Source organism: Scyliorhinus canicula, chromosome 11 (genome assembly GCF_902713615.1).
Source record: "Scyliorhinus canicula chromosome 11, sScyCan1.1, whole genome shotgun sequence".
NCBI lineage: Eukaryota > Metazoa > Chordata > Chondrichthyes > Carcharhiniformes > Scyliorhinidae > Scyliorhinus > Scyliorhinus canicula.
Genome location: NC_052156.1, coordinates 62,918,089 through 62,933,920, shown reverse-complemented (window position 1 = coordinate 62,933,920; position 15,832 = coordinate 62,918,089). Strand labels below are relative to the sequence as shown.

Genomic DNA, 15,832 nt, shown 5'->3' with positions numbered 1-15,832 from the left:
CGTCCACTGATAGGAATCAAATAAATTCCTCCTGATAAAATTGTAGCTCTTCAGAAAGGAGGCATATCACTTTTGTGTTTGAAATACTTACATCACGTACAGCCTCATACACGACTTTGAAGGCAGGTTGTTTATCATCATGATAAACTCCACGGTTCCCATGAAGAATCGAAACTCCCTGATCCTCTGCTCCTCGACAGTTGCTGCCGTACATGCAATGATCTGGTCGATAATTCCACTGACAAGGGAACACGTACAGATATTCTACAGAATGAAACGAAACATGATTTTAATATCCTACCTAGCTTTAAAGATGACCACATTTTTTTTGACCCCAAAGACCTTGGCTGGGATGCTACAGGGCCCCTGCCAGCAGAGGGAATCCCAACGGCCCAGTGAATGGGAGGGGGCTGGCCAAAAACGGGGTTCATGCCGGTCATAAAACCCGTTGCAAGTCTCCTGGCCTGCCCTGCAGTTCCCGTTGAGCTTCCCAACGTCCCAACGAGGTTCGAGCCCTGACCTGGTGGAAACATGCAAATTGTTCATTAGAGCTGTTTTCAATGCAATTTATGGGCAGGGAGCCCGATTCACCTAACTCCTGGGATGCTCCAGCCCACCCAGGTGCTGAGAACAAATAGTCAGCCTCGTAAAAAAATTGGTTAGAAAAACAGCTGCTTCTCTGAGTTAACGGATCTCTGCAGAGCTAAATAAATGAATAATCTTAATCCTCCCTTTGAAACAGCCTGGACCGGGGCAACACGGTGGCTAACGTCCCAGGTTCGAATCCCGTCCCTTGGGTCATTGTCCGTGTGGAGTTTGCACATTCTCTCCGTGTCTGCGTGGGTTTCACCCCCACAACCCAAAGATGTGCAGGATAGGTGGATTGGCCATGCTAAATTGCCTCTTAATTGGAAAAAATAATTGGGTACTCTAAATTTATTTAAAAAAAGAAACAGCCTGGACCAGTCAATCAGAAAGCTTGTAAAAGGCAATAGCCCATGAAACTGAATGTAAACACTGCAGCTCAAAGCTTTTAGATTTGCAGACATAGAAGCAGGCTAGAAAATGTTAAAGGGCAATGAAACCTTCAAAGGTTTTTACCTTAATCTGACAGATCTTTGAACTTGGCATACTGACAGACAGTTTAAAGGGTTTAGGGTTACAGATGGGAACACTTTCTCTTTACAAGAACAGAACTGTATTTTTGATACTGAATGTTTAAAGGGTTTAAAGGCTGCAAATGGGTAGAGAAGCCAAATGACCTCCATCTCAGGAAAGACTCCAGCTCAGCACAAGCCTCCCAGACCCCCACCTCCCATGAAGGAACCCCCTTGGCACCCTGAAGGAAATTGTAGGGAAGGGACTCATCTCCTTGCTACCCCTCAGAATCTGCAGGGTGCAAGGTTGGCACTGCCAAGGTGCGGGGCCTGAAGGAGGAGAAATCCGGGGCTTGAGGCTTAATGTGGGGATCGGGATGTGGGGTGCTGGGGGGGGGGGAAAGGGTCCTTGCTAGAGATTCAGGGGAGACTTCCGAGATCGTGGCACGTGGTCTTTGATGAGAGGATCCTGTCAGCCCTCGGCCCTCTCAGCTCCGGTGAGAACACCGGTGTGCTATTGAATGGTACTGAAATCCTGGTGGAGGCTAAATTTTTTCCAAGTGCCACTGAATGGCATGCCGGGATCACACTCCTACGCCAGCAGGAATCATTCCAGTTTTCTCTTTGGCCAGTGCATTTAGTCTCTGATTGGGTGAATTGCGTCCCATGTTTTTGCATATAACTGGGTGTAATTGTTGACCGCCCCCCTCCTTTTTTTGGTCATAAAAGACATTATCCTCAACCTCAAATTTTTTTGCTCCACATGGATGTTTACAGTGATACGGGTAGCTATCAATATGTGCAAGAGTTTAAGAAGTTCCCATAAATAGTAGAACCCACATGACAAACAACAAAATGGTTACCACCCGCAGGCACACCAACAGTTGACTTTTATACTTGGCATATAAGTCAGCCCCCCTTTTTGGAGGGAGGTTTTGAGACTTTAAAGGACGATTTATACATCAACATCTACAGTCCTGGTCCTTGTTAAAAAAAATTCTTCTTAAATTGCTTAAACTTTGAGATTTAACATCTGAAAAGATTTGGAATGCATCTAAAAACAAACCTTTACATCCCTTTATATAACTTTAAATAAAAAGATTTCTTAACATTTATTTCTACAGGTTTCTCCAATGACCCAGCATGTACGAACCTTTTGGTTGCCAGTGCAGTTTAAAATATCCACTGGGCCTCGTGATTTAAATCTATTGATGGACTAGAATTAATTTAAATATTCTTGGGTTTGTGAAGATGAAAAAGAAGGATCTACCATGATGCCGTTGGTGTGCACTGACAAGCGGAGAGAATGATGTCCCCGACACCTGGAGCATCTACTAACATTCATGGAGGAGCCCGATGGAAATCATGTGCCCTTCTGGCACTGAATTAGCCACTATCGGGCCTTGTCCACAACTGAGTGCCCCAATGGCGGAGGTCCTGCCTGCTAAAAGCTGGCAATCAATGAAAGGTAGCTTGTGCTTGCTGCCGGCACCAGTAAGAGTGGTTACAGCTGATGGGAATGCCCAGGCCACAGGTGAGTGAAAGAGTGATGGAGGTCGCAGAAGAGGGGGAAAGGGAGTTGGAGGTACGGAGTGGGGTAGACCATAGACACAGAACATACAGTGCAGAAGGAGGCCATTCGGCCAATCGAGTCTGCACATTGGCAAGAGCACCCTACTTACGCCTCCACCCTATCCCCATAACCTCACCTAACCTTTTGGACACTAAGGGGCAATTTATATTAATCTTTAGTATTGTCACATGTAGGCTTACATTAACACCGCAATGAAGTTACTGTGAAAATCCCCTAGTCGCCACACTATGGCGCCTGTCGGGTACATCGAGGGAGAATTCAGAATGTCCAATTCACCTGACAGCACGTCTTTTGGGACTTGTGGGAGGAAACCGGAGCACCCGGAGGAAACCCATGCAGAAAAGGGGAGAACGTGCAGACTCTTCACAGACAGTGACCCAAGCGGGAATCGAACCCGGGACCCAGGCACTGTGAAGCAACAATGCTGGCAACTTTGTTACCGTGCCAATGAAGCATGACCAATCGGCCTAACCTGCACAAATTTGGATTGTGGGAGGAAACTGGAGCACCTGGAGGAAACCCACGCAGACACGGGGAGAAAGTTCAAACTCCGCACAGTTACCCAAGGCCAAAATTGAACCCGGACACTGGAGCTGTGAGGCAACAGTGCTAACCACTGTGCCACCCCATGACTAAGTGAGCCCAGTAATGGGGAAACACGGTGGCACAGTGGTTAGCACTGCTGCCTCATGGCTCCGAGGACCTGTGTTCGATCCTGGCCCCAGGTCACTGTCCATGTGGGGTTTGCACATTCTTCCTGTGTCTGTGTGGGTCTCACCCACAACTCAAAGATCTGCCGGGTAGGCCGACTGGCCACACTAAATTGCCCCTTAATTGGAAAATTTTTTAAAATAAATAAATTAGATCCAGTGGCCATAGTCCCCAGCATGATGGACTGCAGAAAATCCAGCCCGAGGTATACACAAAGAATAAGTTGGCATTAGTCTGCCTGCACGCAAACTGACATGACTCACTGCTCTCAAAAGAGAAAATCAAATCGTTTTGCAGAGAGATTGTTTAAAAAGTTGTAAATTTCAAATCATTTGCAAATGAGCGGTGAGTGGTTTGTATTTATTGTGATATAAAAAACAGCACGTCAGGTTTTCTTTGTTTTTATAAATTTAGAGTATCCAATTCATTTTTTCCAATTAAGGGGCAATTTAGCGTGTTCAACCCACCTAGCCTGCACATCTTTGAGTTGTGGGGGTGAAACCCACACAAACACGGGGAGAATGTGCAAACTCCACACAGACAGCGACCCAGAGCCGGGATCGAACCTGGGGCCTCGGCGCCGTGAGACTGCAGTGGTACCACTGTGCCACCGTGCTGCCCCACGTCAGCTCTAAATTAATTTGTGCAATGGTCTCCAAGTGAAAAACTTTTATAATACAGCACAAGGGAATTTCAATGAAAACTTTGTCAAACCTCCAATCTAGTCATGTAGCCTGATGCATCATCAGGTCTTATATTATGGATATTTGTCGTGTGAGAGTATCTTTAAGAAATGGGTGTTTAAGAAATGTACCTTTAAGAAATGGGTGTTTATCAGTCATGTCAGAGTGTGGGTGGAGCTGGGCTGTCTGTCGGCTTTTTACTTTCGTCTTAGGCTGTTTGCTGCAGGGTGTGTTTTAGTTTTGTTTTCAGTGTTGGAGCTGAAGCCAGACAAAGCAGGTGTACTGCTGTTCTCTCTGCCATGAAAAGACTATCGCTTGATCATTTGGTGAATTCAGAATTATAAATGTTCTCAGTTGTGAATATAAACCTAATGTGCTTATGTTAAAAAGTGTTTCTTTTGTCTTCTGGATGGTGTTTGGGAAGTTATTAAGTATTACTTAGTGTTGTATTCTTTAGGGGTCGTATTTGATTTGATGGTTGCTAAGATGTTCACTGTATGTTTTTAAAAGGTTAACTTGAATTCATAGAATAAACATTGTTTTGCTTTAAAAAACACTTTTCCATTTCTGCTGTACCACACCTGTAGAGTGGGCCGTGTGCTCCCCATACCACAATCTATTAAAAATTGTGGTTCAGGTGAACTCCAGGTTACACTTTGGGGTTCTCTGAACCCTGGCCCATAACAATTTCAATTCCCTTTAATGTACTGGAAAAATCCTTCTTTGAAAAAGGCAAATTGCTATTTTCCTTCTTAATTACTAAGCACAACATAGTCAAGTCAATGATTATCACTGTTTACCTGCCAGGCATTCATGCTTTGTTCCTTTACTCCAAGACTGTCTTAATTAGATAATTGATTTAATTACTTACTTTTCAATCTTTGACATGCAACACGGTTCATATGCTCAAGTGCAAAACATTCATAATAGCCCTGTATTCAAGAATCAGCAATCCTAAAATTAAATCGCTCGGAGGTAACTCTTCTCAAGTCTGATCTTCTGTCACCGTGGATGATTGGGGAGAGGAGTGCATTGTTATTTTAACTTGGTAATTTTACTAAAAACTTTTTGCTTTTGCTGCAATAACCTGAAAACCTAAAATCTCCAAAGGGGCTATTGCATTTATTATCTTCGCTTATGGGTTTATCAAAAGCTTTGATTTTTTTTATTGAGTCCCTGTTCATTGTCCCCACAGGTTTTCAGGGTCATTCGGAGCCTAGTTGAATGGAGATCAGTGAGTGTATGCCATTTTGCGAGCCAATGTAACTCAAGCTAATGCAAGACACATGACCTGCCAGAAGCCGTAAAATATATTTTCAGCAGCAAAATGATGAAATAACTCATCGACTTGCAGATCATGCGGCATGGCACGATAGCACAGTGGTTAGCACTGTTGCTTCACCGCACCAGGGTCCGAGGTTCGATTCACGGCTTGGGTCACTGTCTGTATGGAGTCTGCACGTTCCCCCGTGTCTTCGTCTGCGTGGGTTTCCTCCGGGTGCTTCGGTTTCCTCCCACAAGTCCTGAAAGATGCGCTTGTTCGGTGAATTGGACATTCTGAATTCCCCCTCAGTGTACCCGAACAGGCGCCAGAGTGTGGCGACTAGGAAATTTTCACAGTAACTTCATTGCAGTGTTAATGTAAGCCTATTATGACAATAATAAAGATAACTATAAAATTATTACAAAGGGCCACACAAGAGAGTAGCCTCATTTAAAATATCTGCACAATCAAATTTCCCAATATTTTAAAGTCATAATTAAAATGGAAAATTTAATAGCCAGTTGCTGCCCAGAAACACTTTGGAAAATAAAATTCTAGCAGTAGGCTTTGTGTTACTTACCTGGATTGTAGTGAAAGATTATATTTAACAAATCCTGGTCTCCCCATGTGATATCATTCTTGTATTTATGGTATAATGGATACAGCAATTCTTCCCATCTGAGACCGGTTGGAATCATACTGTTCTATAGAAACAGAAACAGTAATCAGTACACATGTAAAGTGACAATTCACCGGCAATCCTATTGGGTTATAGTCCTGCTGGGAGCCAATGGATAACATAGAACACTGGAATCAATCAAGAAATTACCACTTACTCTCCATTTCTAAACTACAAGGGGAAAACACTGCAGAAATTAGAGAAACACGATGAAAGATTTATCGTGATAAAGAGGGCAGCCAGATTTTCGGATGCAGTTTTGGACGTCCTGCTCCAGGTTATCAAGAGCGGGTGGGGTGGGGATTGGGGGCAGAAAACCTTCAAGGCGTCATGTGGCAATGTCATCAAGGAGGACAGTGCCAGGTGCTGAGCACCCAGAACATGGCTGCAATACAGAGAAAAAAAAATAGAGGAAAAACTTAATCTCCTCTAATGCTTGCATCATCTAAAGCTGCACTACAAGGCTCTCTTCCATCCTCACTTCTCTTCACTCTCCTACATTCACGATCCTACACTTGGCTCCAGTTCCTATCCTCACTTGCTCACAAACTATTCAGCCATGACAGCACAGTCCGTAAACGCCACACTCGGTTGTCACTAACACACTCTCTTCTTTCTGCAGAAGGTTGCACACCACAGGCAGCAGGAGATTTACACTGGAAGAGGCGCGTTCTGATCCCATTGGAGGAAATGTAGTTGTCATGAGGGGGAGGGGCTGAGTTGCACCCATGATGAGTGGCGACGTTGGAAACGACACCATGCTGGGTTTCTTTATGCCGTACCCTTCTTTTGCTTCTCACTTTTATCTTCATTCACTCACTCCGCAAGAAGAACTGAAACTACATTCAGCAGCCACAGGTTTCTCTCTGCTCTCATTTTGCGCCAAAGCTAATCTTCGTTCCCTCTGTCATTGCAGGTGCTGAAAAAGTCAAGATCACTGTGCCGGCAGGAAGAGAAGGCCAGCCTTCCTGAAGGTGTCAGCTCACTTGATCTAACTATGGCAAGCACCCGCTTAGAGGCTGAGACCATGAGCGCGATTCAACAGGAAAATAGCCAAGTGTTATTTTCGGCGGGTTTTGCAGGGTGTTACTCGGTGGCTGTGTTGGCGAGATTGCGGCCCATATTCAACAATAGTGTCGAAAATGAGCCCCCATGAGTTTCTCGCCATTACAGGCTCTCAGCCTGATTTGCTTGACTCACCCCTCAGCGTCTCGCTGCGAACAAGAGGGAGCAGGTATTAAACGTTCCCTCACCACTCACTCCCAGTTCATACACAAGCATGGCAGCGCGCAGACCTGCTCCTCGCTTTGGGGATGCCGACCTGGCCAGGCTTCTCGACGCTGTGGATGTGAGGTGGGCCATCCTGTTCCCCCGAGGGGATGGATGGACCAGCAGTAGCAGCAGCACCTAGGAGGCAATGGTAGCAGCTGTCAGTTTGGGCAGCATGACCAGGAGGACCGCAGTCCAAGACCAACAACCTGCACCGAGCTGACAGGGTACGTTACCATCTATCTTCTGCCATCAGTTCTGCTTGCCACCCCTCAAATTCTCAATACCCTCAATAGCCCCCCGCTCCCGACAGATTGCTGGTTGACACCTCACACCCTCGCCACATCCGATTTATGTGGTCATTCCTCAGAACGCTCTGGAAATCACCAGCACAACCCCATGGCGTCCAGATGCGGTGCCCACACTTGCCACCTGACCACCCTGAGCCATCAAGCGTGCAGCTCACAATGCCCTCTCTTCATCTCCGCAGGAGAAGATAGCCCATAATAAGCGGAAAAGGGCCAAGGTTGGGGGGGGGGAGTCCCTGAGATCCAAGTCCTCACCCCTTATAAGGGAAGGGTTCTGGAGATTGCGGGATTGACCAAGGAGAGAGCAGTCACCGACATTGAAGTTGGCCTGCGCCACAGAGGTGAGGGTACACTGACCTTTCAGCCAGATTACTTGTCTCAAGTGAGTAGTTCATGTCAGACATGTCCATTGTCTTGCAGGATCTCCATTTGATGAGGCCGGGCCATCTACAGCCGTTCCCCCTGCCACCCAAGAGATCACCTCGGAGGAGAGTTCGTAGGAGACCACCAGGAGTCACAGCTAACACCCCCACCTTCCACTAGCGCAGAAACACAGACCTCGTTGAGTGACATTATTGGATAGGCTCCTGGGCGAAATCTGGTGAAGACCACACAGTTGCTGATGGATATCAGGTGGAAGCAGGAACATCCAAAAGAGAGAAAAGTCGGAGGTCTGCTGGAGCTCAGGACTCACCAGGGTCCCAGTCAGATGCCGAACCTCTGGACAAGGTTCTCCCTGAGCTGATGCAGATGATAGGCCAGAGCCTGCACATTCAGGAGTGTGTGTCAGGTACATTCCAGTGACTGCATAGCCGCTTGCAGGGTCTCAAAAGCTTTGGTCGCAGGAGATGATACCGACAATGTGTGGCACCAAGGCCAACACTGCTAGTGTGGTTACTGCAGTGGAAAGCCTGGAGCACGACACCCATTTCTTGAGTGGTGGTGCTCAAGCCATGGCTCAGTCTGAGACGGCCACAGCTAAGGGCCTCGACATTATTTCCCAGTCGCTGAGGGAACATGTCCCAGACACAGGTGGATATTTCCGAGGCACTGCAGAAAATGACCCAGTCGCGGAGGGACGTATCGTGGACGCAGATGGACAATGCCGAGGCGCTCCAGAATATGGCTCAGTCACTGAGGAGCATCGCTGAGGGCGTCAAAACCATCTTGGCCCTTTCCCGCTTAGGGCACGGTGGCGCAGTGGTTATCACTGCTGCCTCACGGAGCCAAGGACCTGGGTTCGATCCCAGCCCCGGGTCACTGTCTGTGTGGAGTTTGCACATTTTCCCATGTCTGCATGGGTCTCACTCCCAAAAGCCAAAGACGTGTAGTGTAGGTGGATTGGCCATGCTAAATTCTCCAACAACCAACAAACGAGAAAAAGATACAAGAAAAAATGGACAGAAAAAGCTCCCATGTCCTCACACCTCCTCCACAGTTCAATGTCCTCCTTCTCCTGGCAGTTCATTGTCTCATAAAAACTCTATTGCCTCCTCTGGTGTTCCAAAATAATGTTCTTGGCTATTAAAAGTCACCCAGAGGTGGGCCGCATACAACATCCCAAACTTCAACCCCTTTTTAAAGAGGGCAGCCTTCACCCAATTAAACTCGGCACTCCTCTTTGCCAGGTCCGCACCCAGTCCTGATACACTCGAAGCTCGCTCCCCTCCCAGGTGCAACTCCTTGCCTGCCTCGCCCATCTCAATATCTTCTCCTTGTCCAGGAACCTGTGAAGTCACACCACCATCACCCTCAGCGGCTCATTCGCCTGCGGCTTCCTCATCAGCGCCCTATGCGCTCAGTCGACCACCAGAGGCTGGTCAAAGGCCCCCTCCCCATCAACATCTCCAGCATCCTGGCTACATATGCGCCAGCGTCCGCTCCCTCGATGCCTTCAGGCATTTTGACGATTCTTAGATTGTGTGTCCGGGAGCGATTCTCCAGCTTCTCCTTTAATCACTTCTGGGTCTCTCGCATCAGACCTACTTCAGCCACCAACGAGGCCCAACGAGGCGAGCTGCTCCTCGTGCTCCCCCACTTCCTCCACTTTGCGAATAGCCCAGCTCTGGGACTCCAGCCTCTACTTCACACAGTCAATTCCTTCTTTTAACGGTTCCACCGCCTTGGCTAGGACCTATGGGTCTCCCTCCTCTGCCGGCTAAACGTCTCATATAAGTCCACCTGGAGCTCCGTTGACCACTGGGCAGACAAGGCAGATCCTTTACCCTCCGCCATCTTGACCTGTGTCACACAAAGATTCTCTTGTTCCCACAGCTCCCTTCTTCTCGACCCATTTTCTCCACACCTATTTTTCACAAAATATCCACCCTACAAATGGGGAAAAGGTCCAGAAAAACCACCTCGAGCGGGAGCTGCCAAATGTGCAACCACTCACTCCATGGCCTCCATCGGAATTCCGAAGGACCCAATCTCACCGGAACCAAATCCTGGCATCTACATATTCCATTGGTGCTCAATGTGCACTTGAACACCCTTGACTTCCAGCGTGTTTAACCCGCAGTGATGTGGCAGTTACATGCAGCACTCACCACACCAGCAACAAAAGCATCAGCAATCTGCAAAAGCATTTCTTCAGCGGCATTAGCAGATGGCCCATTTGGAACAATGTTGCTCACCACGTCAATCAGCGTTTTCTTGCTTCAAACCGGATTGACTTCTGGACTGACATGTCCCATTGAACCTGGTGTTCCAGGGCCCAGGTATCTGAGAAAAGGAAACAGCAACACCAGCCTCCAGGCATTTGCAGCCACCAGCAGGAGCAGCAAACACAACCTGCAGCTGTGAAGTCCTCCCACAGCTAACAATGCTAATTTGCAATAGCCTTCAACTGTGAAGCTGGAGGCTGGTCACAGTCAAAGGGAGTGAGATTGACTTTCAGCAGTGAAGCCACAGCAATCTGGCAGGACAGAGAGGTTGCAGCTTGCCCCTGTTCAGGATCTCCACAATATTTAAAGATGGCTTGAAGGCCTCACAGATGAGAAGGCCCTCACCCCGTACCTTCCCTCCACCCCACCCCCCTGAGCTGCATGTTGGAAAACGGAAATGGCTACTCATCTCCTCACTTCCCCTCAGCAACTACTGCGCCAGCTTCACGTTTTCAAAAAACAGTAATAAACGACGCCCGTGTGTTTTCTCGCTGGCGAATTGGGTTAGTCCCGGGAGACCTTTGCATTCAACTTCAAATCTTGCTAATGAAATGAAAAAGAATGCAAATGAGGATGAATGATATTCTCACCATCTTTGGGCGAGATCCGGAACTTGCCATCGAGAGCGGACTGGGTGAATTGCAAATTGATTTGCGCCCTGCGCGAATCTCGATTTTGGTCTTTCTCACTGTTTGCCCAGCCCGCCCAGATCTGCGCCACGCACAACGTGGTGGTTGAACCGCACCCCACGTGTACTTCAGAGGGTATGTTAATGGAAGGGTCTTCTCGTGGTAAATCACCAGCCACGAGTGTACAGGATCTAGGACAGGGGCATTTCGCAAGTCACAGAATGATAAATACAAAACTCACAGACATGCTATGTTGTTAGATATCAGTCAGTTTTGTTCACCTAAAACAAACTAATATCAAGTTTCTACTGCACAAAAGGTCAATCTTGTAGCCATTTTTCTCTGACTTGATTGCTGTTTGCCATTTCCAAAACGTGACCACCCATCTCAGAAACATGCCTATCTATGGGGCAGCACGGTAACATTGTGGATAGCACAATCGCTTCACAGCTCCAGGGTCCTAGGTTCGATTCCGGCTTGGGTCACTGTCTGTGCGGAGTCTGCACATCCTCCCCGTGTGTGCGTGGGTTTCCTCCGGGTGCTCCGGTTTCCTCCCACAGTCCAAAGATGTGCAAGTTAGATGGATTGGACATGATAAATTGCCCTTAGTGTCCAAAATTTCCCTTCGTGTTGGGTGGGGTTACTGGGTTATGGGGATAGGGTGGAGGTGTTAACCTTGGGTAGGGTGCTCTTTCCAGGAGCTGGTGCAGACTCGATGGGCCGAATGGCCTCCTTCTGCACTGTAAATTCTATGAACTTCTATGTCCCTGTTACATATTGTTCAGTGCCAAGAAAAGGTTTTTCATGATAATGGGTGTGAGTGCTTCATAGATTTATAGAAGCTAACAAATTACTTCTTATTTGCAGTCTAGGCAAAAACAATAACATTCCTGGCTCATTAACATTGAAACTGCCGATTGTCTCAGACAACAACTTGAATAAATGTATATGTGCCATATGTTCAAACACAACATTCAAAGCAATTCTTTGTTCCGAATCCTACTTGGACACATGACACAAAACCTTGGGCTGGATTCTCCGCTCGCCAACACCGAAATCGTGTTCGGCAATCAGCCAGAGAATCCATTTTTTAATTTTAATTTAGAGTACCCAATTCATTCTTCCAATTAAGGGGCAATTTAGCGTGTCCAATCCACCTACTCTGCACATCTTTGGTTTGTGGGGGCGAAACCCACGCAAACACGGGGAGAATGTGCAAACTCCACACGGACAGTCACCCAGAGCCTGGATCGAACCTGGGACCTCGGCGCCGTGAGGCAGCAGGGCTAACCCACTGCGCCACCGTGCTGCCCTCAGAGAATCAAATTTTACGCTGGAATGAGGGGCGGCGCTGTTTTTCTGCTGCTCCGCCCCCTCAAAAGCGGCGTACTCGAGGAGTATGCCGCACACCGTCGGGACAGCCTCAGGACGTCACCCGACGCCCTCCCCCGGTGGGCTGAGTCCCTGACGGCAAAGGTCGCATGTCCTCTCACTTTTCGGGGACCTCACGTGGTGGCTGCAGACTGCGTCTAGCGCCGCCACAGTCGGGGAGGGGGGAGTAGGCGTAAGTTGCGTGGACTCGTGGGCCATGGTCCAGGGGTGGCGAGGGGGATTACAGGGGCGGCGGCCGCGCCATGTTGGACGGCGCGGCCGCCGCAGACCACCACCATGTGCAAGCGCGGCCACGGACCCGGCCATTCTGCGTCCGTGCCAGCAGGTAAAGTCGGGCTTTACGTGGCAAGGCTGCTAGCCCCACACTGGGCAGAGCATCGGTGCGGGGGCGGCACCGATATTTTGGTCGTAAGACCAGATGGATCCTGCGGACATAGCCGCAGAATCGGAGAATCCAGCCCCTTAACTCCAGTAATATGAGTCAAAGATTAAAAAGAGGCTTGGACTATTTTGTTTTTATTTAATTAGAAGAACCTGCCTTGGAAGAATCAGAATTATTTCAGGACACAGTTATAGAACACTGAACAATAATGAATTATTGTTATTCTTTAAAAACCTTAAATAGTTGATTTCTTATTCGAGTCAGATTCATTAGCATGACTCCTGAGTTGACTCCAGCTGCTCCATAATAAGGATGCCGTGCAAAACGACTGTACCATCCTATTCTTGGTATTTCATGTTCTGGGGCCATGGCTGCAAGTTGTGTGGAGTTGAACAAATTCAGGAAATACCAGATATCATCAACTGGTCTCAGGAACAGGACATCAGTATCTACATAGAGCAGAGAGTCAACATCTTTCAGGATCATCTGGTATGGAGACAGAAAAAAAACCAGACGTTTTTCAAAGATATAGACAGATAAACTGCAAAAAAATAAAGTAAGCACGATAATTCTTCTAAACCACCTCGGGTGCCTTAAGATCCCAGAATTTGTGGAGTTTGCACATTCTCTCCTTGTTTGCGTGGGTTTCGCCCCCACAACCTAAAAGATGTGCAAAGTAGGTGGATTGAACAAGCTAAATTGCCCCTTAATTGGAAAAAATGAATTGGGTATTCTAAAATTTGTATTAAAAAAAAGACCCCAGAATTACTATTATTGTGCCAAATCTCAAGGAATCTTCAGTTTTATAAAACCGTACAATTATTTGCACAGATTTCCAAAAGTGGACACATTAAGTACACTCCTTATTTTCATTTGAGTCCAACAGTCAAGATGCTGCTCCATGTTACTAAATCATGGCAGATATTTAGTTCAGTGGTCTGCAACCTTTTGAAGCACAAAAACATTTTTAGAATCGAAATGCAGCACAAGACCTACTCTTAAAAATTCAACTTGACACAATTATTCTTAATGTGATACTATCTGTATGACCAAACTCATAATACAGACCATTGGACAGGCACCTGTGAGACGAGTACAATATTTGGATTTGATTATTTTCATCTGGGAAAAAGCCATCTCACAGAGGTATGTGGAACCAACTAGGTGCACAGGATGTCAGAAGAGGGTAGTTCTCTTGTCTACAAGTCACCAAAAGTCTTTATCCCTTGACCTAGTTTTCAGCTCTTTCATTTTGCATGGTGATGATTTCCACATTAAGCCCACTTCTTTGCTCAAACACCTGCTGAAATTGTGCTGTCAGTTCTCCAATGTCCACTTGAAGAAAAGGATTTGAGACAAACATAGTGATCGGTTCCACCTTGTCTATCTCCTGAAATTGTCTGTTGAATTCCTTTTACATTTTGTTCAGGTGCTCACAGAATTTGTTTGGCTGGAACACTTTCTGTTTGACCTGTTGTTGGACTTTCTCCAGATTTGGGAAAGTGCCCAATAATTTTGCTCTTTTACTGAGCACACAGGCCCAGTTTCAACTTGAATACATTCACTGCACTGACCATGTGACACGAGTCCTTCTCCCTCCCTTGCAGTTCACGATTCCGCTCATTCAATTTTGCACTTATGTCTGTAAGAAAGGCCAAGCACAGCAACCAAGCATTATCTGACAGCTCATATACACCTCATTTCTTGATCTGAAAAAGGTGACAATTTCTGGAAGCAGATCTACAAATCCCTGGAGGACGTTTCCTTGACTTACATCTGCATGAAGGATAAGTTCGTCGTAGGTCACATCAAGCTCATCGAGTAACAATTTGAGCAAGCAATGTTGCAGAGCTCTGGCACAAATTGAGCTGACGATCTTGACAACAACTGTCATGACAGGAGAAAAGTCAAAAATCTTACTCGTTATTGCTTGTTGGTGGAAAGACATTGGTAATTGACAAAGGACGCAAATTCATGATCATTCTTCAAAACACAACAAAGCCTGTATTGACACCCAGCATTGACGGTGCACCATTGGTTGTGGTTGGAAACCAGTATTTTGATCGGATGTTTTTCCCAGTCACATACTTTTTGAATTTGTTGTAGACATCCTCACCTCTTGTCCTCTCTTTGAGTGGCTGAGGAATGAGAAAGTCCTCCTTTGTTGTTGAGTCTTTGAATGCCATACGAACAAAAACAATTAGCTGGACCGCATCCATCATGTCTACTGATTCCTCAAACTGCAGTGATAAACATTCACAGCCTAATAAGTCTTGGTGTATTTGCTGAGACACATCGCTGGACAATAATTCTACCCTTCTGGCTACTGTTAAAAGCGCCATGTGGCATGCTCTTGATGGCTGTCATAATTTCATCGTTCTTTTTCAAGACTTTGTACAAAGTGTCAGCAGCAACTGCCATAGCCTCCTTGATAACTTCCCCTTTGGTGAATAGTTTCTTATGTTTCATCAGCAGGTGGCTAATGCAAAAAGACACCTCTTTGCTCGCCTTGCCTTTAGTCATAGGTTTTGAAAAGAGTGAATGTTGAGCTTTCAAATATTCCTTTAACTCCCCAACTTTCTTTGTCCGAATTGTACTGTTTAAAGGTAAATATTCTTGAAATTTTGCACCTTGTGATGCCATTCCAAATTACCGCTTTTACTCAAGGCTACACTCTGTTGACAAATGGTCTGATCTTTGTCATTAGTAAAAATAAACTTGTTTTCCCATTTCTGGCGTAAATGGTAGATTTTTGCCCACTTGGGAGGTCCCTGCCCTCGTTCGTCATTTTGTCTTCAACCAGCTTATTCCAAGTTTTAGCACGTGCGAGAATCTCACTGCCCGTGTCGCACAGATTGTTAGCATTGTCCAGCAGGCAATGAACTAATTCGCTCCTCATTACGAGAATCCCGAGTCTCACACAATTTGGCACGGTTTGGCAGACATTGACCTCATTTACTCACCATTACGGGCAATCCAGAGACTTGTGCAATTTGGCGGGGTTCGACATGCAATGATAATCGATTGTTCAACGCCCTGGGATCAATCTGTCGATCGCTATTGACTATTTGGAGACCACTGCTTTAGGTCATCCCTGCTTTACACTTGGCCATGAGGTTATTATGCCAGTTTATTCAGAGGAAATCAACATGCCTCTG

At 46.6% G+C, this 15,832-nt stretch overlaps 1 protein-coding gene across 2 annotated transcripts in view; it reads right to left on the bottom strand.

Annotated features, from left to right (window-relative positions):
- gxylt2 (glucoside xylosyltransferase 2) overlaps positions 1 to 15,832 on the bottom strand; it is a 71,463-nt gene that overhangs the window by 12,074 nt on the left and 43,557 nt on the right. For both annotated transcript variants that reach the window (XM_038810674.1, XM_038810675.1), the window contains 3 exons: positions 12,909 to 13,160; positions 5,930 to 6,053; positions 92 to 264 (listed from right to left, as the gene is read on the bottom strand). In XM_038810674.1, the coding sequence (XP_038666602.1) occupies positions 92 to 264; positions 5,930 to 6,053; positions 12,909 to 13,160 (549 nt within the window). The remainder of the gene's footprint in view (positions 1 to 91; positions 265 to 5,929; positions 6,054 to 12,908; positions 13,161 to 15,832) is intronic.